Raw genomic sequence first — 17598 nt, forward strand, 5'->3', positions numbered from 1 at the left:
CGTCCCCCACCCTCAACCCCAGGCCTGGGCCCCTCGGGATGGAGGCGGGGCTGGAGCCGGCCAAGCCCTTCCCTTCCTCTTCGCCTGTTTGGAACCCCAGCGGCTCCAGACTTCCCGCCCACCAGAAGGCCTGGGTCGGGGGAAGGCCACTGGAGGGGAGGGGTACCAAGAGGGAAGCTTATTAGGGGGTCGGCCGGCAGCGGCTAGGGAGCTTCGATCAAGACGCACACGACACAGGAAATCTGAGCGGACAACCACACACAACACAGGTCCCAGGGGGCCAGCAATCCACCCACTCGCGGAGGCACACACACTAGTGTACAGAACCTAACGCGGCATCACTCGGTCAGCACACGACCGCCGCGGACACAGCCACCGTCGCAGAGTTAGGAACAACTGCCCGGACAGCGACTGGGTCCCCGCCAACCCCCTACGCACAAAGACGAACATGGGCACTCAGAGGAACCGCGTGTTTACACACACACTCGCGGCTGTACAAAGCAAGGAAAAAGAATCTCCACGGCAAACATTCACAGAAGCATCTAGACCACAGTCACAGCTGGACGGAGCCCCCACCCAGCCCAAGCAGGTCCAGCGCACACTGCACACGGGTACCCTGGCACACAGGTCTCCACCCCCCAACCCCAGGCGCCCCTGTCCTGCGGGTGTCGGCCTCCACCTCCTCTGCACTCCCCCAGGGGAGAGAAGAGAGGTCCTAGGAGGGAGAATGGGATGCCTACTGCCTGCACCCCGACTCCTGCAGAGGTGATTAAGGTTGAATATTCACAGCGGGCACAGGCTGAGAGGCGGAGCCAGCGAAAGTGCCCCAGTCAGTCAAGTCACCCAGCACTGCTACTGACAACAGGTGTGACTGTGAGGCAGTGTGGGGTAGTTCCCAGGAGGTGGCCTGGATACCCCAGGAGCGTCTTGTCCGTGTGGTGTCTGTGTTGCGTGTATCTGTGTTGTGTGACTGTGTGTTGCACGTGACTGAGTCATCTCTGGCTCGGTGAGACCCCAGGTCCCTGTGTGAAGCCCTCAGGAGGCTGCGACGGTGTGCCCCAGGGTAGCTGCGTGGATTCTTTGCACAGCTGTTGGAAGCTGTAGCATAGCGGTGCCTATGCGTGTCTCCGTGTGGCTCAGTACCTATGTGAGTGTGGAGTGTGTTGCAGTGTTTTGTAACAGCCGCTCTTTGAGCTGTGTATACCTACGTGAATGACTGTGTCCCGAAGGCGGGCTATGTGTGTGGCAGTTCCCTCCCGTGCTGGGTGTGGGTAGCTCTGCGGGGGCGATACACCCAGTGTGACTGCCTGTAGCTTTATGGGGCTATCGGTAGTTGCTCCAGCAGCCATACGGACTCACGAGTCCTGTGTTCGGCGAGTGTAGCCGCAGCTAAGTGTGTGGCTGTGTTCCTGTGTGCAATTTGGGCTTATCTGGACGCTGCGTGTGTAGCAGCTATCAGCTGTGTCCTGTTGTTCGTCCTCGAGTGGCAGTCCCCACTCGCGCCCTCAGAGTGTGTAGCCCCGCGCCCCTTCCCCCCGCGGCGGCCAGTGCGCGTGCGCGCCCGGCCCACGGTCCCGGCAGCGGGACCCACCCGCGCTCCCGCCATCGCCCTTTTAAGAGCGGCGCCCGCGGGCGACGGGGTGGCGGCGGGCGGGGGCGCGCGCGGCAGGAGGAGGGGGCGCGCGCTTCCCGGAACAGCCCGCGCTGAGGGAAGAGAGGAAGAAAATAAAACCCGCGGCCGGAGCCAAAGCTGGAGCTGCCGCCGCCGCCGTCTGGAGCTCCCCCGCGCGGACAATGCCCGCGATGCCCGCACGGGGCTCAGGGCGGTGAGGCCCGGGGCGCGGGGTAGCTATGGCGACAGGGAGCGCGGCCCGCGGCGCCGCCTGACAGGTGTGGGGCCCCGGCGGCGGCGGCGGCGGCGGCAGTGCGGAGCAGCATGTACGCCAAGGGGGGCAAGGGCTCGGCCGTGCCCTCCGACAGCCAGGCACGAGAGAAGTGAGTCGGTGGGTCGGGAGCCGGGGGCGGGGCTCGGCGACCGCGCCGCTTCCGTGGGCCCCAATGCCGGCGGGCATCGCGTGGGGCACGTGGGTGCGGGTCCGAGCGAGATTTGTGGGGGTGCGCCAGACCGGAGGGGCTCGGGGAGTCGCGAGCTAAGTGAGAGCGCGGTAGAACCGAGAGGCATGAGAGCTTTACGGGGTCGCGAGATTTGAGGGGACACGCGAGATCCGAGAGGTCGTGAGAGTAGAAGGGGCTCAGGAGACCCGAGGGATGCGAGATTTGCGGGGGCGTGCGAAATCCGAGGGTACTAAAGGGTCGCGAGACCTCCCCGACGTCGAGACTTGGGTGTGCGAGGTTGCCACCGGTGTGCGCGCTCGCGATTCGTGCCACTTCCCCCATCCTCTGGGGGAAGTTTCCCGGGCAGGCGATACTGGCCACTCTGCTGCCCGCCCCCTACTCCTCTCCTTGGTGAAAGCTTGAGGGGCGGAGGGCCCACCCCCGCAAGACCACCTGTCCAGCGGGGCCTGGGGCAGCTGGGTGGGGCCCTTGGGGAAGCCGCAGGGCTCACAGTCTTGGGGCGCCCACTTGTTCTGGGCATGGCGCTGGACTTTGGGTGGCAGATGCTTTCTGGCTGTTAGAGGGACAGGTACCTAACTCCCAGACTCTGCGATGAGGGGCTGGGGGCGCTTGAGCTTCTTGGAGTGGGGTGGTAGCTGAGCTGCTGCGCCTGCCTCCTGGCACTGCCACTTACCTGTGGTGTGACTTTGGGTGAGGGAGTACAGCCTCCTAAGCTCACTCGTTATCCTGAGAAATGCAGACATAATAACAGTTCCATTTCTTAGGTTTAGGGAGCTTTTGAAAAGTGCTAGGATCTGTGACTATCACAGCAAGGGCACCCAATGGTGGTTTGTGATATTGTTATAGTGCCAGGGAAAACGGAAGGCTTGCGAGGGCTGATTTGCAGGATCGTAGAAGTCAAGCCACCTAGTGTGGGAAACCAGTTGCTGGAGATGTTAGGAGACTGGGTTCTCAGGGAGAGGTCCCATGATGACTCTTCAAGGGACAGAGCAAGAGTGAGGACTTGAAAGTCTGGGCAGTGAAAAGGGACCCTAAACACGGGCCCTCTCCTGTCCTGTGTTTCCTGCCTGGGCTGACATTGGGACCCTTTCCCGCCCCCACCGGGACCTTCAGCTGTCCCTGTCACCTTCATCCCCTTATTTAAAGCTTTATTTACTTATTTTATTTTTCGGCTGTGGTGGGTCTTTCTCTAGTTGTGGAAAGCAGGGGCTACTCTTTATTGCAGTATGCAGGCTTTTCATCTCTTACAGCTCGGCAACCGTTTCTCTCTTGGCTGAGGACAAGCGAAGCTTGAAGGCTCAGTAGTTGGGGCTTTTGGGCTCGAGAGTGCTGGCTCAATCATTGCGGTGCACCGATTATTGCTCCACAGCATGTGGGATCTTCCCAGACTAGGGATCAGACCGGTGTCTGTTGCATTGCAAGGTGGATTCTTAACCACTGAACCACCAGGGAAGCCCTCATCCCCTTATCTAAAAAGATCTGAAACCAGTGACCCAATGCAAGCACAGTTAGGTCTTGGTGGGAGGTGCTCTTGGGGCCTCCCTGTAAGCTGGAGCGTTCTTCATTTACAGGAGAGGCTGTGTCTTCCTGCAGGCAGCCTACTCAGACCCTACCTCCCCCTCACCCACCCTGCCTTCCCTCCCCTGTATTCCTTGGACCCTACGGTCACCAGTGTGTGCTGTGAACCCCCAAGGGCAGGGACCCACCATCTGTGCACCCAGCAGACGTTAAGTCCATTGCTAGGACAGGCTGGCCCAGACCTCGTTCTGAGACGGGGAGCCAGAGGGGGCTCAGGACAGGGGCCAGAGAAGGAAGGAGAAGAACTGCAGGAGGAGGCAGGAAGGTGAAATCAGGGAGAAAAGAACAAGCCTGGAGAGTTAAGGACCTGAGCAGTGGAACCCCCTTCACCCCATTACACAGAGGAGGAAATGAAGGCCCAGAGACGGAAGTGGCTGAGTTGCTGGTGGCCTGTGTGTGAGAGGTGCTCCACCTGCAGCCTCAACCCCAGCCCTGCTGAGAACCCTGCAAGGCTGACTGTCAGCGTTTCAGAGGGGAGACGGAACCGGGCTCAGAGCCCCCAGTCTGCCTCTCTAGTGTATCAGCCCCACGCTTCAAAGAGCTCTCCTGTGCCCCTGAATTTGAGTTTTCGATGGGGTCCTTCCTGTCTAGAGCCCAGCATCCTCGTCAGTGAAGCAGATGCCACCATCTGCTGTCTTCCTAACTTTTTTTGCAGCAGGAAAACCTTGTCTCCAAGCCAGCACTTCTGCTGGACCCTCCTGACAAGAAATGGCTGAGTGTAGGGTAGCTCGGGCCAAAAATGATGGGGGAGGGGGACCGAGAACTCAGATAACCCCCTCTTCCCTCCCTGGCCAAGAACTGAGGCTGGATTCAAAGACGCAGAATCTCCCCTGGGTTGTCCAGTGGGGTTGAAACTCAACTGCAAAGCCCTCCTCCCCAGCTCAAACCTGTTTTTTTTTTTTTTTTAATTGGTTTATTTTTAATTGAAGAATAATTACTTTATAATATTGGTTTGATTTGTCATACATCAACATGAAGTAGCCATAGGTATACATATGTCCCCTCCTCTTGAACCTCCTTCCCGCCTCCCACCCCATCCCACTCCTCTAGGTTGATATAGAGCCCAGTTTGAGTTCCCTGAGTCACACAGCAAATTTCCATTGGCTGTCTATTTTACATATGGTACAAACCTGTTTCTTCCCTTCTCTTATCTCCACGTCCCCTAAGCTGCCACGATCAGCTCTGTTCCAGATAACTGTGCCTGCCTCCCCCAGGTTTCCTGGCCCTCCACCCCCCCGGCAGACCCCCAAGAAGCCCCACTCCACAAAGGAGCTGGAGCGTACTTTAAAACACAAACCTCTCCAGCCCACATGGCATGCCCCCACCCTGGGTACCAGCCCCAGCTCTTTGGCCCGGCCTCACCCCAGTGCCTTTGTGCTTGCTGTGCCCTTAGTAAACGGCTCTTCCTCTAGACCTTCCACATAGCTGATCCCTCCCACACCTCACTACCACCCACTTTTCCACTTCACTTTCTTAATCGCACAGCACCAGATCCCCCCACCAGCTTGTGGAGTAACTCACCTACCTCTTAGCTAGGATGTGGGCTTCTTCTCGGCCAGCATCTGCCTTTCACTACACCCCAAGACTCAGCCCAGCACATGTCTGAACAAGCAGACCATTCCCACCGGGAGAGTGGTAGCCCCCAGACCCCAGCCAGGGTACAAGGATGGCTGGAGATGTGCCAGAATCTCCAGGAGTGGGGTGGTCAGACACCTCCTGCTTCCAACCTGGGCAGAAGACAGGTGTCAATTTTAAAAAGTCTCCTGCTTAAGGGTGCTTGGAAATGGAGCCCAACCTCACAACTGTGCAGCTAGATAAGAGGGGGCCAGAAAGACAGTCATCTGTCTGGCATCTTCTGGCCGGAAGAATCTCTTCTCCAAAATGACCCCAAGGCTGGGTAGAGAGCGGACGCTCGTTGTGCACTCGGGGCTCTAGGCACACAGTGGCGACTGCAGGGTCCAGAGGGTACAGGGGAAGGGAGGGCAGGGTGGGCCGGAAGGTATAGGGGAGGGGAGGGCAGGGTGGGCCGGAGGGTACAGGGGAGGGGAGGGCAGGGTGGGCCGGAGGGTACAGGGGAGGGGAGGGCAGGGTGGGCTGGAGGGTATAGGGGAGGGGAGGGCCGGAGGGTACAGGTGAGGGAGGGCAGGGTGGGCCAGAGGGAGGTGGGATCTGAGTGGGCTGCCTGCAGGGAGACACAGCCTCTCCTTCTGTAAATGATGAACACCAACCTACAGGGAGGTCCCCGGAGCACTTCCCACCCAGAATGAGCACCTGCGTTTGGTCATTGGTTTCAGGTCTTTTTAAATAAGGAGATGAAGGTGACAGGGACAGCTGAAGGTCCCTATGTCCTCTTGGCATCCTTTCCCCCTTCCAGCCCCAGAGGCTCTGCTGTCCTAAATTGGGGGGCAACATCTAAACGTTAGCTTCTGGGACACTCTGAGCGCTGCCAGCTGGATTTAGAATAGTTCCATGAACGACAGTCGTGGTCAGTGTCACTGGGCATCTTGCGTGTTTTTCCGCCAGAATTTGTTTTGATATGAGCACGTCACCTCAGGTAGTTCGTCCATCTTCCCAGTGGATAAGGGAATGACCGTGTGTCTGTCCCATCCCTAGCTGAGCATCCAGGTGTGGCCCTGGGCACCCTTGTTGGAGGGGAGCTCGTGGGTAAGAGGTTCTTGAGAAAGGCTGAGTGGAGCCAGCCGCACAGGGGAGCCTTCTGGGAAGGCAGTATCTGGGGGCAAATGCTGGGGTGGAGTTTATGAGTGGGGGTCGTTCCTTTGGCTACTGGGTGGGGGGAAGGCCATACCATGAAGGCTGGTGAGGAGGGGGCCTCTGGAGAGCTGAAGGCCTGGCCCTGTGGGTGGTGGAGAGGCGGCAGGAAACGTGTGGGTGAGAGTCCCTGAAGGGCGTAGGTGGGACTCGTGACGGATTAGGCGAGGGTGCAGGGGTGACCGAAGGCCTTGAGTAGAGGGCTGCTCCCAGCCCCCAGCGGCACACGCCTCCAGGGGCTCTGGGGGAGGGGGAGCTGAGCAGGGGGCACCTGTTACCTCAGTTCTTGGCCAATTACGGCAGTTCTTGATAATGAAGGTGGCATTGCTGAGTTGCAGTCTGGGAGGCTCCTGTACCCCATTCTGCCCCCACTCCATGTTCAGCTGCAGGGAGGCCCGTGGGTACTTCTCCCCATAAGCACTCCCAGTCCAGGCACCCCGCATGCTCCAGGTCACTGGTCCTTCTGGAGGGAGGCCCTGCTCTCTCCCGTCTCCTGCCCTTTTGAAGCGGGGATCCCCCGATGGATGGGCTCTTCGTTCTGTAGGTCATTTGCTGACCAGGGCTGGGGCGGGACCGGGATTTGAACCCAGAGCCCTGGCCCTTTCCCACAGCCCTGCTCAGGGCCTGGACAGGGACCCCCCCCAAGCCAGAAGCGCCCCAGAGGGGAGAGCTCTGTAGGTCCCCCAGCCACCTGCCCAGGCTTCAGGCAAACAAAACTGCTCCCAGTTCTCTGAGACCTGATCCAGATGAAAATGAAAAGTACGAGCATGTAAGGTTTTAGGTTTCAGCAAAACTGAAAACCTTCTCTGGCTTCTCTATGCTCTTGGGATAAAACTCCAAATCCTTAACATCAGAATAGTAGGTGCTTACCTTCTGCAGCGCTTTCCCGACATCCCCAGGGGGTTCAGGGTCCATTCCTCTGGATGGCTGAGGGCCCAGGGCTAGGTAAGCTCAAGAGTGAGATGAAGTCCCCACCCGCCCAAAGCGACATTCAGTGGAGGCTGCAGGCAGTAAGCGGAGAGCCCGGTGTCAAACCAGAGATAAATTAAATGATGGGGGGCGAGGGGAGACTGGAGCGGAGCTGGGGTTAGAAGTGATAACGACGTCTCTTACAGGTGACATTGGAGCCATGAGGGTCTCTAGCTGGAGTGCCCCAGGCAGGGAAACAGCCTATGCAAAGGCCCTGGGGTGGAGAAGTAGTGAGTGGTCAGTGTGTGTATGTGGGAGGGGGGACTAGGGGAGGGTCTGTGTGCAGAGTGCTGGTGGGGAAGGAAGGAAGCAGCCTTTGTTGAAGTCCAGGTAAGTGATGGTGGCAGCCTGGACCCAGAGTGTGTGGAGCAAGGCAGGGAGAAGGCTCAGGATGAGGAGAGAGGGCTTTTTCCTTAAGTTATTTCCCCTAAATTCGGTAAAACGTAGTGATCTCTGGGGGATAGCTGGGTGGATCTTCACACTTGCACAGCACACTTGTGTGTTCAGACCACCCAGGTTGGGGAACAGGAGGGGAAGGGGAGGAGAAGAAGCTGGGGTGGGGCTGGGCCTTTAAGATACCAAGTGGGCAGTGGACACTGAGTTCTGAGCAAGCCTGTGGGCAGCTGCAGCAGTCAGTCATCCGGGCAGGAGGGGAGGCCACCCAGGGAGAGAGGAGGAGAGCAGGCGGGGGGGGGGGGGGTTCCCGGACCTGTGTCCTAGGTCACATGCCACCCTGAGGGTGGAGGGTGAGAGGCAATGAAGAAGGACATGGTGGGCTGGTGGCGTAGACCCTTTGGTGGGAGCCAGCATGTTCTTCAGAGGACTCCAGAGCCCTGGGAGAGCCTCTGCCCTTGGGGGTGGGGGGTGGGGGGTAGCAGACTGTAGCCCCCTGCTTCCCTGCTAGGGCAGCCTGTCTTGCTCCCTGTCTCTGGGTATCTCATGCCCCTGCCTTTCCTGCTCTCTGCACTGCCCGCCGAGGTGACGGGGTCGGCTGGGCCTCTCACAGCCTCTGTCTTTGCCTGCAAGGTGAGGAAGTGAGCTGGCTGGAGCTGGTCAGCTCTGCTCTGGCCCCATCGGCTTTTTGTATTCGTTCTTGTACTGATGGGCTTGGACCGGGCAGATGCAACCAGGCGGATGCAGACCACTGGTGAAGGCTCAGGAGGCCTCTAGAAAGGGAGGGGGCTCTGGGAGTAAGTTGGACAGATGAGCCCCGAGGCTGAAGGGTGAGGAAGATCACTGGGCCGGAGGAGGGAGGATGCTGAGGACTGCTGGGTGCGATGTTGGAACCTGGGGTCGCCTGGGCCTTGAGGAGCTACTGAGAGGAGTGTGATGACAAGGCGGGGACCTTGGCTAGTCTTGGGGGAAGCCCACACTCAGAACTACGTGAACCCCACAAATCCTACCTCTCAGCGTCCCGCTTCTGTCCTTCTCGTGGCTGTCACATTCGGGGTACAGTGCGAGCGGACATACCTTGCCCTGGGACAGCTGCCCACCCTGACTCCCTAACAGCCCCCCTCGTCCTCCTGTAGCACGTACCGCCTTCAGCCCACCAGGTCACTTACCTTCTCCATTGAATTGTTGCTCCTCCGTCTCTCCCCGCAAGCTGGTAGCCTCTGGGAGGACAGGAGTCTGTGGTGGTCACTACTCAGGGAGGCGCTGCGTGAACGTGTGTTGAATGAATGAAGGGATGGATGGATGAAGAAAGGAAGAAGGTCCAGTACAAGGGCGGAAGCCATGGGGCGGGGGCCGGGACAGAAGGACCTTGCTGCGGTCCGGGGCCTGGGTGGTCTGCTGAAGGGGCTGGGATGGGAGGATTGAGCAGCCTGGCTGGGAAAAGCGAGAGAAAACAGGAGCATGAGTCAAAGCAAGATTATTTTAAGATGGGGCTGCCAGCCAGAGGAGGGCGGCCAGCTGAGAAGGCAGGCATCTGGAAGGGCCTCCAGCTTTCACCAGAACAACCTCAGGCCGGCCCTCGGGGAGCCTCCAGTCTCGGACCCAGGCTCCCCTCAGCCCATCTGGGGCCTGGTTGGGCAGTGGAGGACCCTGGGGGCACCCCAAGGGGCTGGGACGGTAGAGGGTGACTGGGTGAGCCCAGCGGGTGGGGAGTTGTCCCTCTGCTGGCTGGTGTGGAAGACAGGCTGAGGGGTGGCGGAAGCCAAGGATGGAAAGGCCTGGAACGCAACATGGATGGTCTGGCTTCCTTGTGTGGCCCACGAGTGGTGCTGCTGGTTGGAGCGTGGCCCGTGCTGTTGGCCTGGGCAGTAGCCAAGCTGCTGTGTCCGTGGGCGCTGGGCGCCATGGGCATTTGGACAGGCGGTGTTGTGACAGCTGCGTGGCACTGGTGGCCCCACGCCCTGTGCCCCAGGGCCTCCTAGGGGCTGGCACGGGGGCGTCGCAGCCGCCACTGGTGGGTGCACACTGGCCCTAGAGAAGGACGGGGGTCCGGGGAGACCTGGAGGAGGAAGGCCTCAGGTCAGAGAGCCCCTCTCTTTTCTCGGCAGCTGAGGCTGGGCATGCACTAGGCGCTGGGCCCTGCCCACGTGGCCCAGGGTGCCTGCTGGGAGGCCCTACCCAGAGCACAGTCTGGAATGGAGCCCACGAGCCCTTCTCCAAGCAGAGGGCCTCTCTGGGGTCAAGGCTGCTCCGAGGTCTCGGGATTGGTGGGATGGGCCCAGGACTTGGTCCATCAGGGGGTGTTGAACAGAACAGAATTTGACCTGGAAGTGGGTCTGGGGACTGCTAGGAGGGCTGCCTAGACGAGGGGCCTGCAGGCTGGGTGTTGATGTGGGAGGTGGTCAGGCTGAGCAACTGGCATGGAGGCCATCTATCTCTTCTGAGGAGTGGGGGAGCTGGGACAGCGGGGGACCAGTGAAGGGAGTGAGGCTGGCCGGAGGCGCAGGTACTTGGCCTGAGAGCCCCTCCTAGGGACCCTTGGGGCGGGGCACTGAGTCTGGCCCAGGCCTCTGACCTGGGCCCTACCTGACTGCCTGCAGGCTGGCGTTGTACGTGTATGAGTACCTGCTACACGTTGGTGCCCAGAAGTCAGCCCAGACCTTCCTGTCTGAGGTAAGCTGGCCCAGCCAGGCGGGGACGCCCCACAGCCAGACCCTTCCTCAGCCCCCACACCCTGGGGGCTTCCCTACCCCATTTTTATCAGGTCTCCGGTGGTAGGGTCAGGTCATGCCCTGGAAGCTGAGTGCTGGGCTGGGGCTGGGCCCGCAGATGGGCATCCTGGCATCTGTCCATCCATCTGAGGCTCTGCCTCCCGCTTCTCCACTGGGCTCCTCACCAAGTTGCCCTCCTTGTGGCTCCCCGGCTCTGGCCCACTGGTTTCCTGCCCCACTGTTCCCTGGGCCCCCAAGCGGGGCTGGCGCTGCCTCTTGGGAGGGGAGGGTGTCAGGCAGAGCTGGGCAGTGAGTGCCTCACCTTCTTTCCTCTCCCCTGCAGATCCGATGGGAGAAGAACATTACGCTGGGGGAGCCCCCGGGCTTCCTGCATTCCTGGTGGTGGTGCGTGCGAGGCAGTGCGGGCGGGCCTTGGAGGGGGGCTGGGTGGGGGCGCATGGGGAAACCATCTCCCCCCCCTGCCGCCCACAGCGTGTTCTGGGACTTGTACTGTGCAGCGCCCGACCGCAGAGAGGCGTGTGAGCACTCGAGCGAAGCCAAGGCTTTCCAGGACTACGTGAGTCCCCGCCCCAGGGGCTGGGACCAGGGCTCGTGGGCGTGGGCAGGGGCCTGTGCTCTGAGGGGCTCCAGTGGGCAAGTGGGCCGGACTATGGGATTTGACCTGAGATTGTGGCTTTTGTGGGGGGTCCTATGCTCCTCCACTGCACCCAGCTCCTGCGGGTCCCCATAAGCCCGAGACCCTCCGGAGCCCAGCCCCTCCTTTGCTTCCCCTCCTGTGAGCCCCATATGGAACCCGATAGACAGAACCCCAGTTCCTGCTTCCCTGCCTCTTTGTGTGCAGGGTGGGGCTGGCCGTCCCCCACAGCTGGCCCCCTCCCCGCTAGCCTTCTGAGGTGGGGGCCCAGGCAGGGGTGCACCCTGGCGCTAGAGAGGCCTAGCTTGGCAGACCTCCCAGCCTTGCTCGGCGACTGGGGCTGCTCTGTTCACCTCTTCGGCCTCGGGTTTCGGTGCAAGTTGAATTCAGTGTCGTCCAGAGCAGAGGCTGGGTAACAAGAGGGGACCGGCGGCACCGTGTGGTCACGTGGGAGGCGTTGGCGGCCCCCTGCCTTTACCCTCTTCCTCCTGGTCTGTGGGGCTTGCTCACCCAGCGCCGCGGAGACATCCCCCCTGCCCTCCCCCCTCCTCCTTCTCCCCTCCACCTTCCCTCCTCCCCCCTGCAGCCGGCGCGTTCACGTCCTGAGCCCTCCGCTCCGCTGTGCCCCTGGGGCGGGGTGCCTCCCAGGGCCCTCCCTCCACCCTCCCTCTCTGCAGTTAGCGGGAGTCCCACACCAGGCACCGCCTCCCGACAGAGGGCCCCCCCCAGTACAGGAGGGCCAGGGTGCAGTCTGAAAAGGCCGGGGTTCACCGTGTCCCCGAAGACGCCCCGGGCACTCTGTATGCGCATTTACGGGAGGGGCGGTCACTGCTGTTCACCCCTGTCAGGTTCCACTGGTCTTGTTGTGGTCCGGCCAGAACGGGGGTAACAGACGTGTCTGGAGCTGTGTGCTCGTGTGACTCGGCGTGGGTCCGACTCCCTCGCCCCAATGCACCCCACTCCTCCCTGTGCTTCTGCGGGGTCCCTGGGGCTCTGTTCCTCCTCCGGGCTGAGCAGCCCGCCCTTCCCTCTCCGCCCCGGGCTTCGTCCCCGCCCCCACGTCTCCGGGGGAGGGAAGAGTGCGCCGTCTCCCAGGAGTGAGCGCGCTTCCGGGAGCACGCTGGTTACCATGGCAGCAGGGCGCGTCAAGGTAGCGGGGCGGCGCCCCGGCCGCGGCCGGGCTCCGGGGTGACAGGGTCCCTGTGTCAGCAGACTGGAGCCGGCTGCATGTTCTGCCCCACCTCCGCACTTAGTGGCGGTGGGGTGAGGGGCGTCCTGCCGCCTCCCCCTCGCAGTCGGGGCTCCCTCCTCCCTCCCACCCCCCAGCTTCTGAGGGGGCTCAGCGCCTCTGGGCTGGGGGCCGACCTCGGCGTCTCCAGGAAACGGGAGCGCGCCCAGCCTGTCGTCATGGCAACGCGGGCCCGGCTGGTGCCTCTGGGTGGATGATTGACGTGGGGGGTCCAGCTCAGGTCACCCACCGGGAAGAGTGGGCCCGACCCGTCCCCCCCGGATTAACCCTTCAAGGCCTAGACTTGGGGAGCCCCATCTTTTCCCCACCCCCACACCTCAAGGTCTGGAAAGCCCGCCACCCGCACCGCCAGCCACCTTCCCCGACCAGGAAATGCTCTGGCGCCGCCTGCCAAGGCTCAGAAGGGGGCGGGGGAGGGGGCTGCCCTCCCTGTGGGCTGGGGAGGGTGGACAGACGCAGGGCCCAGAGCTGTTTCTCTCTGGCCAGGGAGAGACACGCGTCAAGGGGCCTCAGCAGAAGCACTCTCAGTGCCTGCAGCGTCCTCCCCCTTCCCTGTCCTTTGATGGATCTCCTCTGCCCTGAAGACTAGGCCTCTTTCTACCCCCTCCTCCTGCTCTGTGGGCCCCAAAGGCAGGCAAGCCTGGGACTTGGAACCAGCCAGAGGAAGTGGCCTGTCAGCCTGTGCCCCTGCCAACTCTGGGCCTGCCACCAGCATCCCCACCCTTGGCAGACAGGAGAACTCCCTTCTCAGGCTCCCAGTCTTGTCCCCTCCTCCATCTGAAGAGAGACGGGTGGCTGGGGGGGAGGCGCCTGGAGAGGCACTGTGGAGTGCTGCTCTTCCTTCTCCCTCCTTCCTGGAAGAAGAGGGGAGTGGTCTGTACAGTTGCTCTAAGAAGGAACCCTCTGGGAGGGAGGTTCATCTCCAAGCTGCCTATTGATTTTTGTTGTTGATTTGAGGGGTCTTGGGGGCCCAGCTAAGCTGCCTTGCCAGCCAGAAGGATTCAGGGCTGGTTGAGATGGGCTGGAAGTGGGGGACTGTGCCCCCACCCATCTGAAGTTGGATTCAGACCAAAAGAACAAGCCTGTGCTAGAAGGATGAAGCACACACTGGAGTTCTCGGCAGAAGGCATTTTCAGACCCCTAGAATCCTCAGGGTGGAGACTCACGGGCGGCTGGAGTCCCTGGCCTCCTCCCTAGTCTGGGGTCTCAGCAGGTCGGGGCCCTGATCACCTGCGGGTCATGAGTGCAGCACAGAGGCAGAGCCCTTGCTTAGAGCCACTCAGCATATGGGGCTGCTAAGCCTGGGGTGGGGAACAAGGACTCTTTCTTCAGTGTTAGCCCCCCTCCTTCCATGCTTGAGTAGTTAGATGGCTTGGATTCCTTGTTCTGTGGGGCTGGCTATCTGGGGAGAAGAAACTGGTTCAGAAAGGGACCTGACTTGGGTCTTGCCATCTCTCCCGCTCCTGCAGAGTGCTGCAGCGGCCCCAAGCCCGGTGATGGGGAGCATGGCCCCCAGTGATGCAATGGCATCAGGCCCCATGGCACCCGGCTTCTTCCAGGTACAGCCAGGGCTGGCACCCCCTGTCTCCCTGGGTGGGCAGTGACAGGGTGGGTATGTACTGTGGGTCCGTAGTAGGGCCAGAGAGAGGGGCGGAGCTGCCTGGGCCCCGGTGCCAAGGAGGGCGGGGGCTCTGCGCTAGGACTGCTCTTGTGTCAGGGTGCTTGGGGCCACAAAGCTTGGCTCTATGAGCCAGGGGTCCTACCCATAACCCTACCTTTAGGGTCCCGTAGAGGGGGCTAGCTGGCCCCTTCTGCCTCCACGGCGTCCCCGCCCCTGCCCTGCCAGGCTCAGTAGAGCCACAGGAAACCGTGGAACTTCGCGTGACCTCGCTCCTCCCAACCCGCCTGGTTCTGTCCTCCTAGGGCCCCCCCGGCTCCCAGCCTTCCCCCCACAACCCCAACGCCCCCATGATGGGGCCTCATGTTCAGGTAAGGACCTGTAACGCCCCGCCCCTTCGCGCACGCACACCCCTCCCCAGGGCCCCTGGGCTCGTACCACTGAGCTCCACACACCCAGGCACCGCGGGCTGAGGTATGCTGGCTGGTGCTGGAGGAAGGCTGGGGGCCCGGCGGCAGCAGGAACCGGGTAGTTTTGAGGGCTGGGCAGGTGGGGGGAGGTGCTGATCCCCGGCCCACCTCTTCCAGCCCTTCATGTCACCGCGGTTCCCAGGGGGCCCCCGGCCCACCCTGCGGATGCCGAGTCAGGTGAGAGAGGGATGTGGGGGGGGGGGGCAGGAGCTGGGCCGGGGTGGGGGCACCTCCACTCAGTGCTGCCACTCCCCATCCGCAGCCTCCCGTGGGCCTCCCCGGCTCCCAGCCCCTCCTCCCTGGCACCATGGAGCCCTCCCCGCGAGCTCAGGGTGAGTAGGGAAGCTCCAGCCAATCAGGACCCCAGAACCAGGACCACCCCCCTTCCCCTGCCCCCCCCCCGACCCCCTGGTGCCATCACAGTGCGTGTCCACGCTGGGAAATGGTCCAGACCTGAGCCCACTTTTCCTTCTGCCCCCAGGGCACTCAAGCATGGGCCCCATGCAGAGGGTGACGCCTCCCCGGGGCATGACCAGCGTTGGGCCCCAGGTAAGGGCTGGCCCAGGTGACTGGGGAGCTTCAGGGGCTGCCCCCGCTAAGCCTGCACTCACGGCCCCTTTGCCTTCGCAGAGCTACGGAGGAGGTGGCATGCGGCCCCCACCTAACTCTCTTGCTGGCCCCGGCTTGCCCACCATGAACATGTAAGGCCCTCAGGGACCCCTAGGAGCGAGCCCAGACGGGCAGCACCCCATTTCACGGGCTGCGTGTACTGAGGCAGACCGACACGGCAGTCCCTGGTACTGTTGACTTCACTGCTGGGTGGGGAAGCTCAGGCTCAAAGACCTGTGAGCCATGGCTGGCTTGGGATTTGAAGGCTGGCCTGGAATTTGAAGGCTGTGCTTGGTTACTTCCCGGCCAACATCTGCTGCTCTGAGGGCACGTGGGGCAGAGTGGGTGTGTCAGGGAGTGTGGTAGGGGACAGGGTACCACCGGGCTTAGACCCGGGTCCACCACTGTCTCTTCTAGGGGCCCCGGAGTGCGCGGCCCATGGGCCAGCCCTAGTGGCAACTCGGTGAGTATCCCGGTCGGGTGTGGGGTGATTAAAAGCAGGTGGGGTGGTAGAGTGGGTGGACTGCTCACAGCTGCCTCTGTCCCCAGATCCCCTACTCCTCCTCCTCCCCTGGCAGCTACTCGGTGAGTGGGACCTAAGCTGGGACACCTGGGACCTGAGCGCAAGGGTTGTAGGGTGACACATGGGGGGCCTTTCTCACCGTCTGTGCTTCCCTCTGTGCAGGGACCCCCAGGAGGAGGCGGGCCCCCTGGAACCCCCATCATGCCTAGCCCTGGAGGTACGACAGCCTGAACGGGGCATAGGGAGGGGTGTGCTTGGTGGGGCAAGCCCCTCTGACACCCCGCCCACTCATATGCTGTCTCAGACTCCACCAACTCTAGCGAGAACATGTACACCATCATGAACCCCATCGGGCCGGGCGCCGGCAGGGCTAATGTAAGTAGGGCTTGGGAGAGGGTTGGTTGGGGGGCGGGGAGCCGGTGGCCCGAGGCCTAGGCTGTTTCTCTGCCTGCAGTTCCCGCTTGGCCCTGGTCCGGAGGGCCCCATGGCCGCCATGAGCGCGATGGAGCCTCACCACGTAAACGGATCCCTGGGTGAGTGGGCGTCCGGGGACATCGACACCCACACACCCGCCCCCGCCCCGCTGCTCCGCGAGCCTCGTGCGCCCCCTGGCGGCCTCCTTCATCCTGTCCGCCTCTGTGTGCTGGGCGGGTATTGAAGGAGCTTTTGCTTCTCTGGGCTGCTGGGTGACCGGCTGCGCTGGGGGAGGATCCAGCATCTAAACCGTGGGGAGGCCCGGCCGCCAGTCCTGACGCCCGCCCCGATCTGGGCCCTCCCAAAGGGCTGGGCGGAGGGAGGGGACGCGGCCTTCGGGGGTGGGCGGAGGGGAGCGGATTTGCCGGCGCCTGCGCGTCTGAGCCGCGTGTCCGCCGTCTGTCGGTCCACAGGCTCGGGCGATCTGGACGGGTTGCCGAAGGTGAGGGGGCGGCGCTCCGGGGGCGGGGATGGGGCTGCGGGGTCAGACGGGTGGGAGAAGCAGAGGCCCGGCGGGGCCGCGCGGCCAGTCTTCGCGCTGACCGCGGCCGCCCCCAGAGCTCCCCCGGCGCTGTGGCCGGCCTGAGCAACACCCCGGGCACCCCGCGGGACGACGGCGAGATGGCGGCCGCCGGGACCTTCCTGCACCCGTTCCCGAGCGAAAGCGTAAGCGACTGCGTCGACTCCCCCCCCGCGGCGGCGTCGGGCCGGAGGGGCCTGGCGGGCAGACCCCGGCGGGGCGGCCGGGGGGCCAGAGCAAGACCGTGACCGCGGCGGGCCAGGTGGGGGGGGCGGCCGCGGCATCCTTCCCTTCCTCCTCTCCCCTTCCCCCGGCCCGCCCCATCTCACCACCCTGTCCACATCCCACCCCTAGCCCTGGGACCCGTGGCTTCCCCTACGCACCGCCACCTGATCCTTTCCTCTCCCCTGTCCACACCGCCCCCATTCCCCCCGGGGGGCGGGTCCCAGCCTAGGCCGGAACTGAGCCGGCCCCCGCGCGCCACCCCCTCGTCTTTCCGCAGTACTCCCCCGGGATGACCATGAGCGTGTGATGGGGCCGCAGACCCTTGCCCACTGCCGGCCTCGGCTTCTGCCCAGCGCCCCTGCCCGGGGCCACGGTCCAGGGGCTCGGGTGGTCCGCAGGGTGAGGGTCTGAGGTCACACCGCGGGCAACTGGACTCCCAGTCAAGGCTTGGATGGCTGGGAGGCCCCGCACCAAGGACTCATTCATTTTATATATATATATATATATATATATATAAACGAACACACAAGGACCTCAGAGATGTTCTTTCCTGTTTGGGCCCTTCCCGTCATTTCTATTTTGTCCTGGGGGGCGCTCCTTGGGGGACCTTCCTTTCCCCTGGACAGCAGGGGTGGGCCCCATCAATAAATGTAACTTGATTTTGGTTTTTGGTATCTGGTCTCAAATTTCTTCTTTGGCTTGCAGCAGCCACACCCTACTTAGAAGCCCAGCCTTCAAGGGTTGTGGTTAGGCAAAGCC

The 17598-nt window shown here is 62.5% G+C and overlaps 1 protein-coding gene across 9 annotated transcripts; it reads left to right on the forward strand.

Moving 5' to 3' along the window:
* Positions 1-1622: 1622 nt before the first annotated feature.
* SSBP4 (single stranded DNA binding protein 4) lies at positions 1623-17503 on the forward strand. Of its 9 annotated transcripts, none has more exons than XM_044948339.2 (18): positions 1626-1995; positions 10386-10458; positions 10840-10901; positions 10989-11073; positions 13870-13959; positions 14324-14389; positions 14606-14665; positions 14751-14820; positions 14970-15037; positions 15119-15189; positions 15515-15560; positions 15647-15682; positions 15783-15837; positions 15925-15995; positions 16075-16153; positions 16508-16536; positions 16653-16876; positions 17117-17503. In XM_044948339.2, exons 1-17 carry the CDS (start codon positions 1937-1939, stop codon positions 16860-16862), a joined length of 1230 nt encoding a protein of 409 aa, XP_044804274.1. In that variant the 5' UTR covers positions 1626-1936; the 3' UTR covers positions 16863-16876; positions 17117-17503. The 9 variants fall into 9 exon arrangements, with proteins under 9 accessions (XP_044804273.1, XP_044804275.1, XP_025149650.1 ...); XM_025293872.3 differs by having other exon boundaries at positions 1629-1995; positions 16653-16760; XM_044948338.2 differs by having other exon boundaries at positions 1623-1995; positions 14970-15189; positions 16653-16760.
* Positions 17504-17598: the final 95 nt, after the last annotated feature.

Source organism: Bubalus bubalis, chromosome 9 (genome assembly GCF_019923935.1).
Source record: "Bubalus bubalis isolate 160015118507 breed Murrah chromosome 9, NDDB_SH_1, whole genome shotgun sequence".
Taxonomy (NCBI): Eukaryota; Metazoa; Chordata; class Mammalia; order Artiodactyla; family Bovidae; genus Bubalus; species Bubalus bubalis.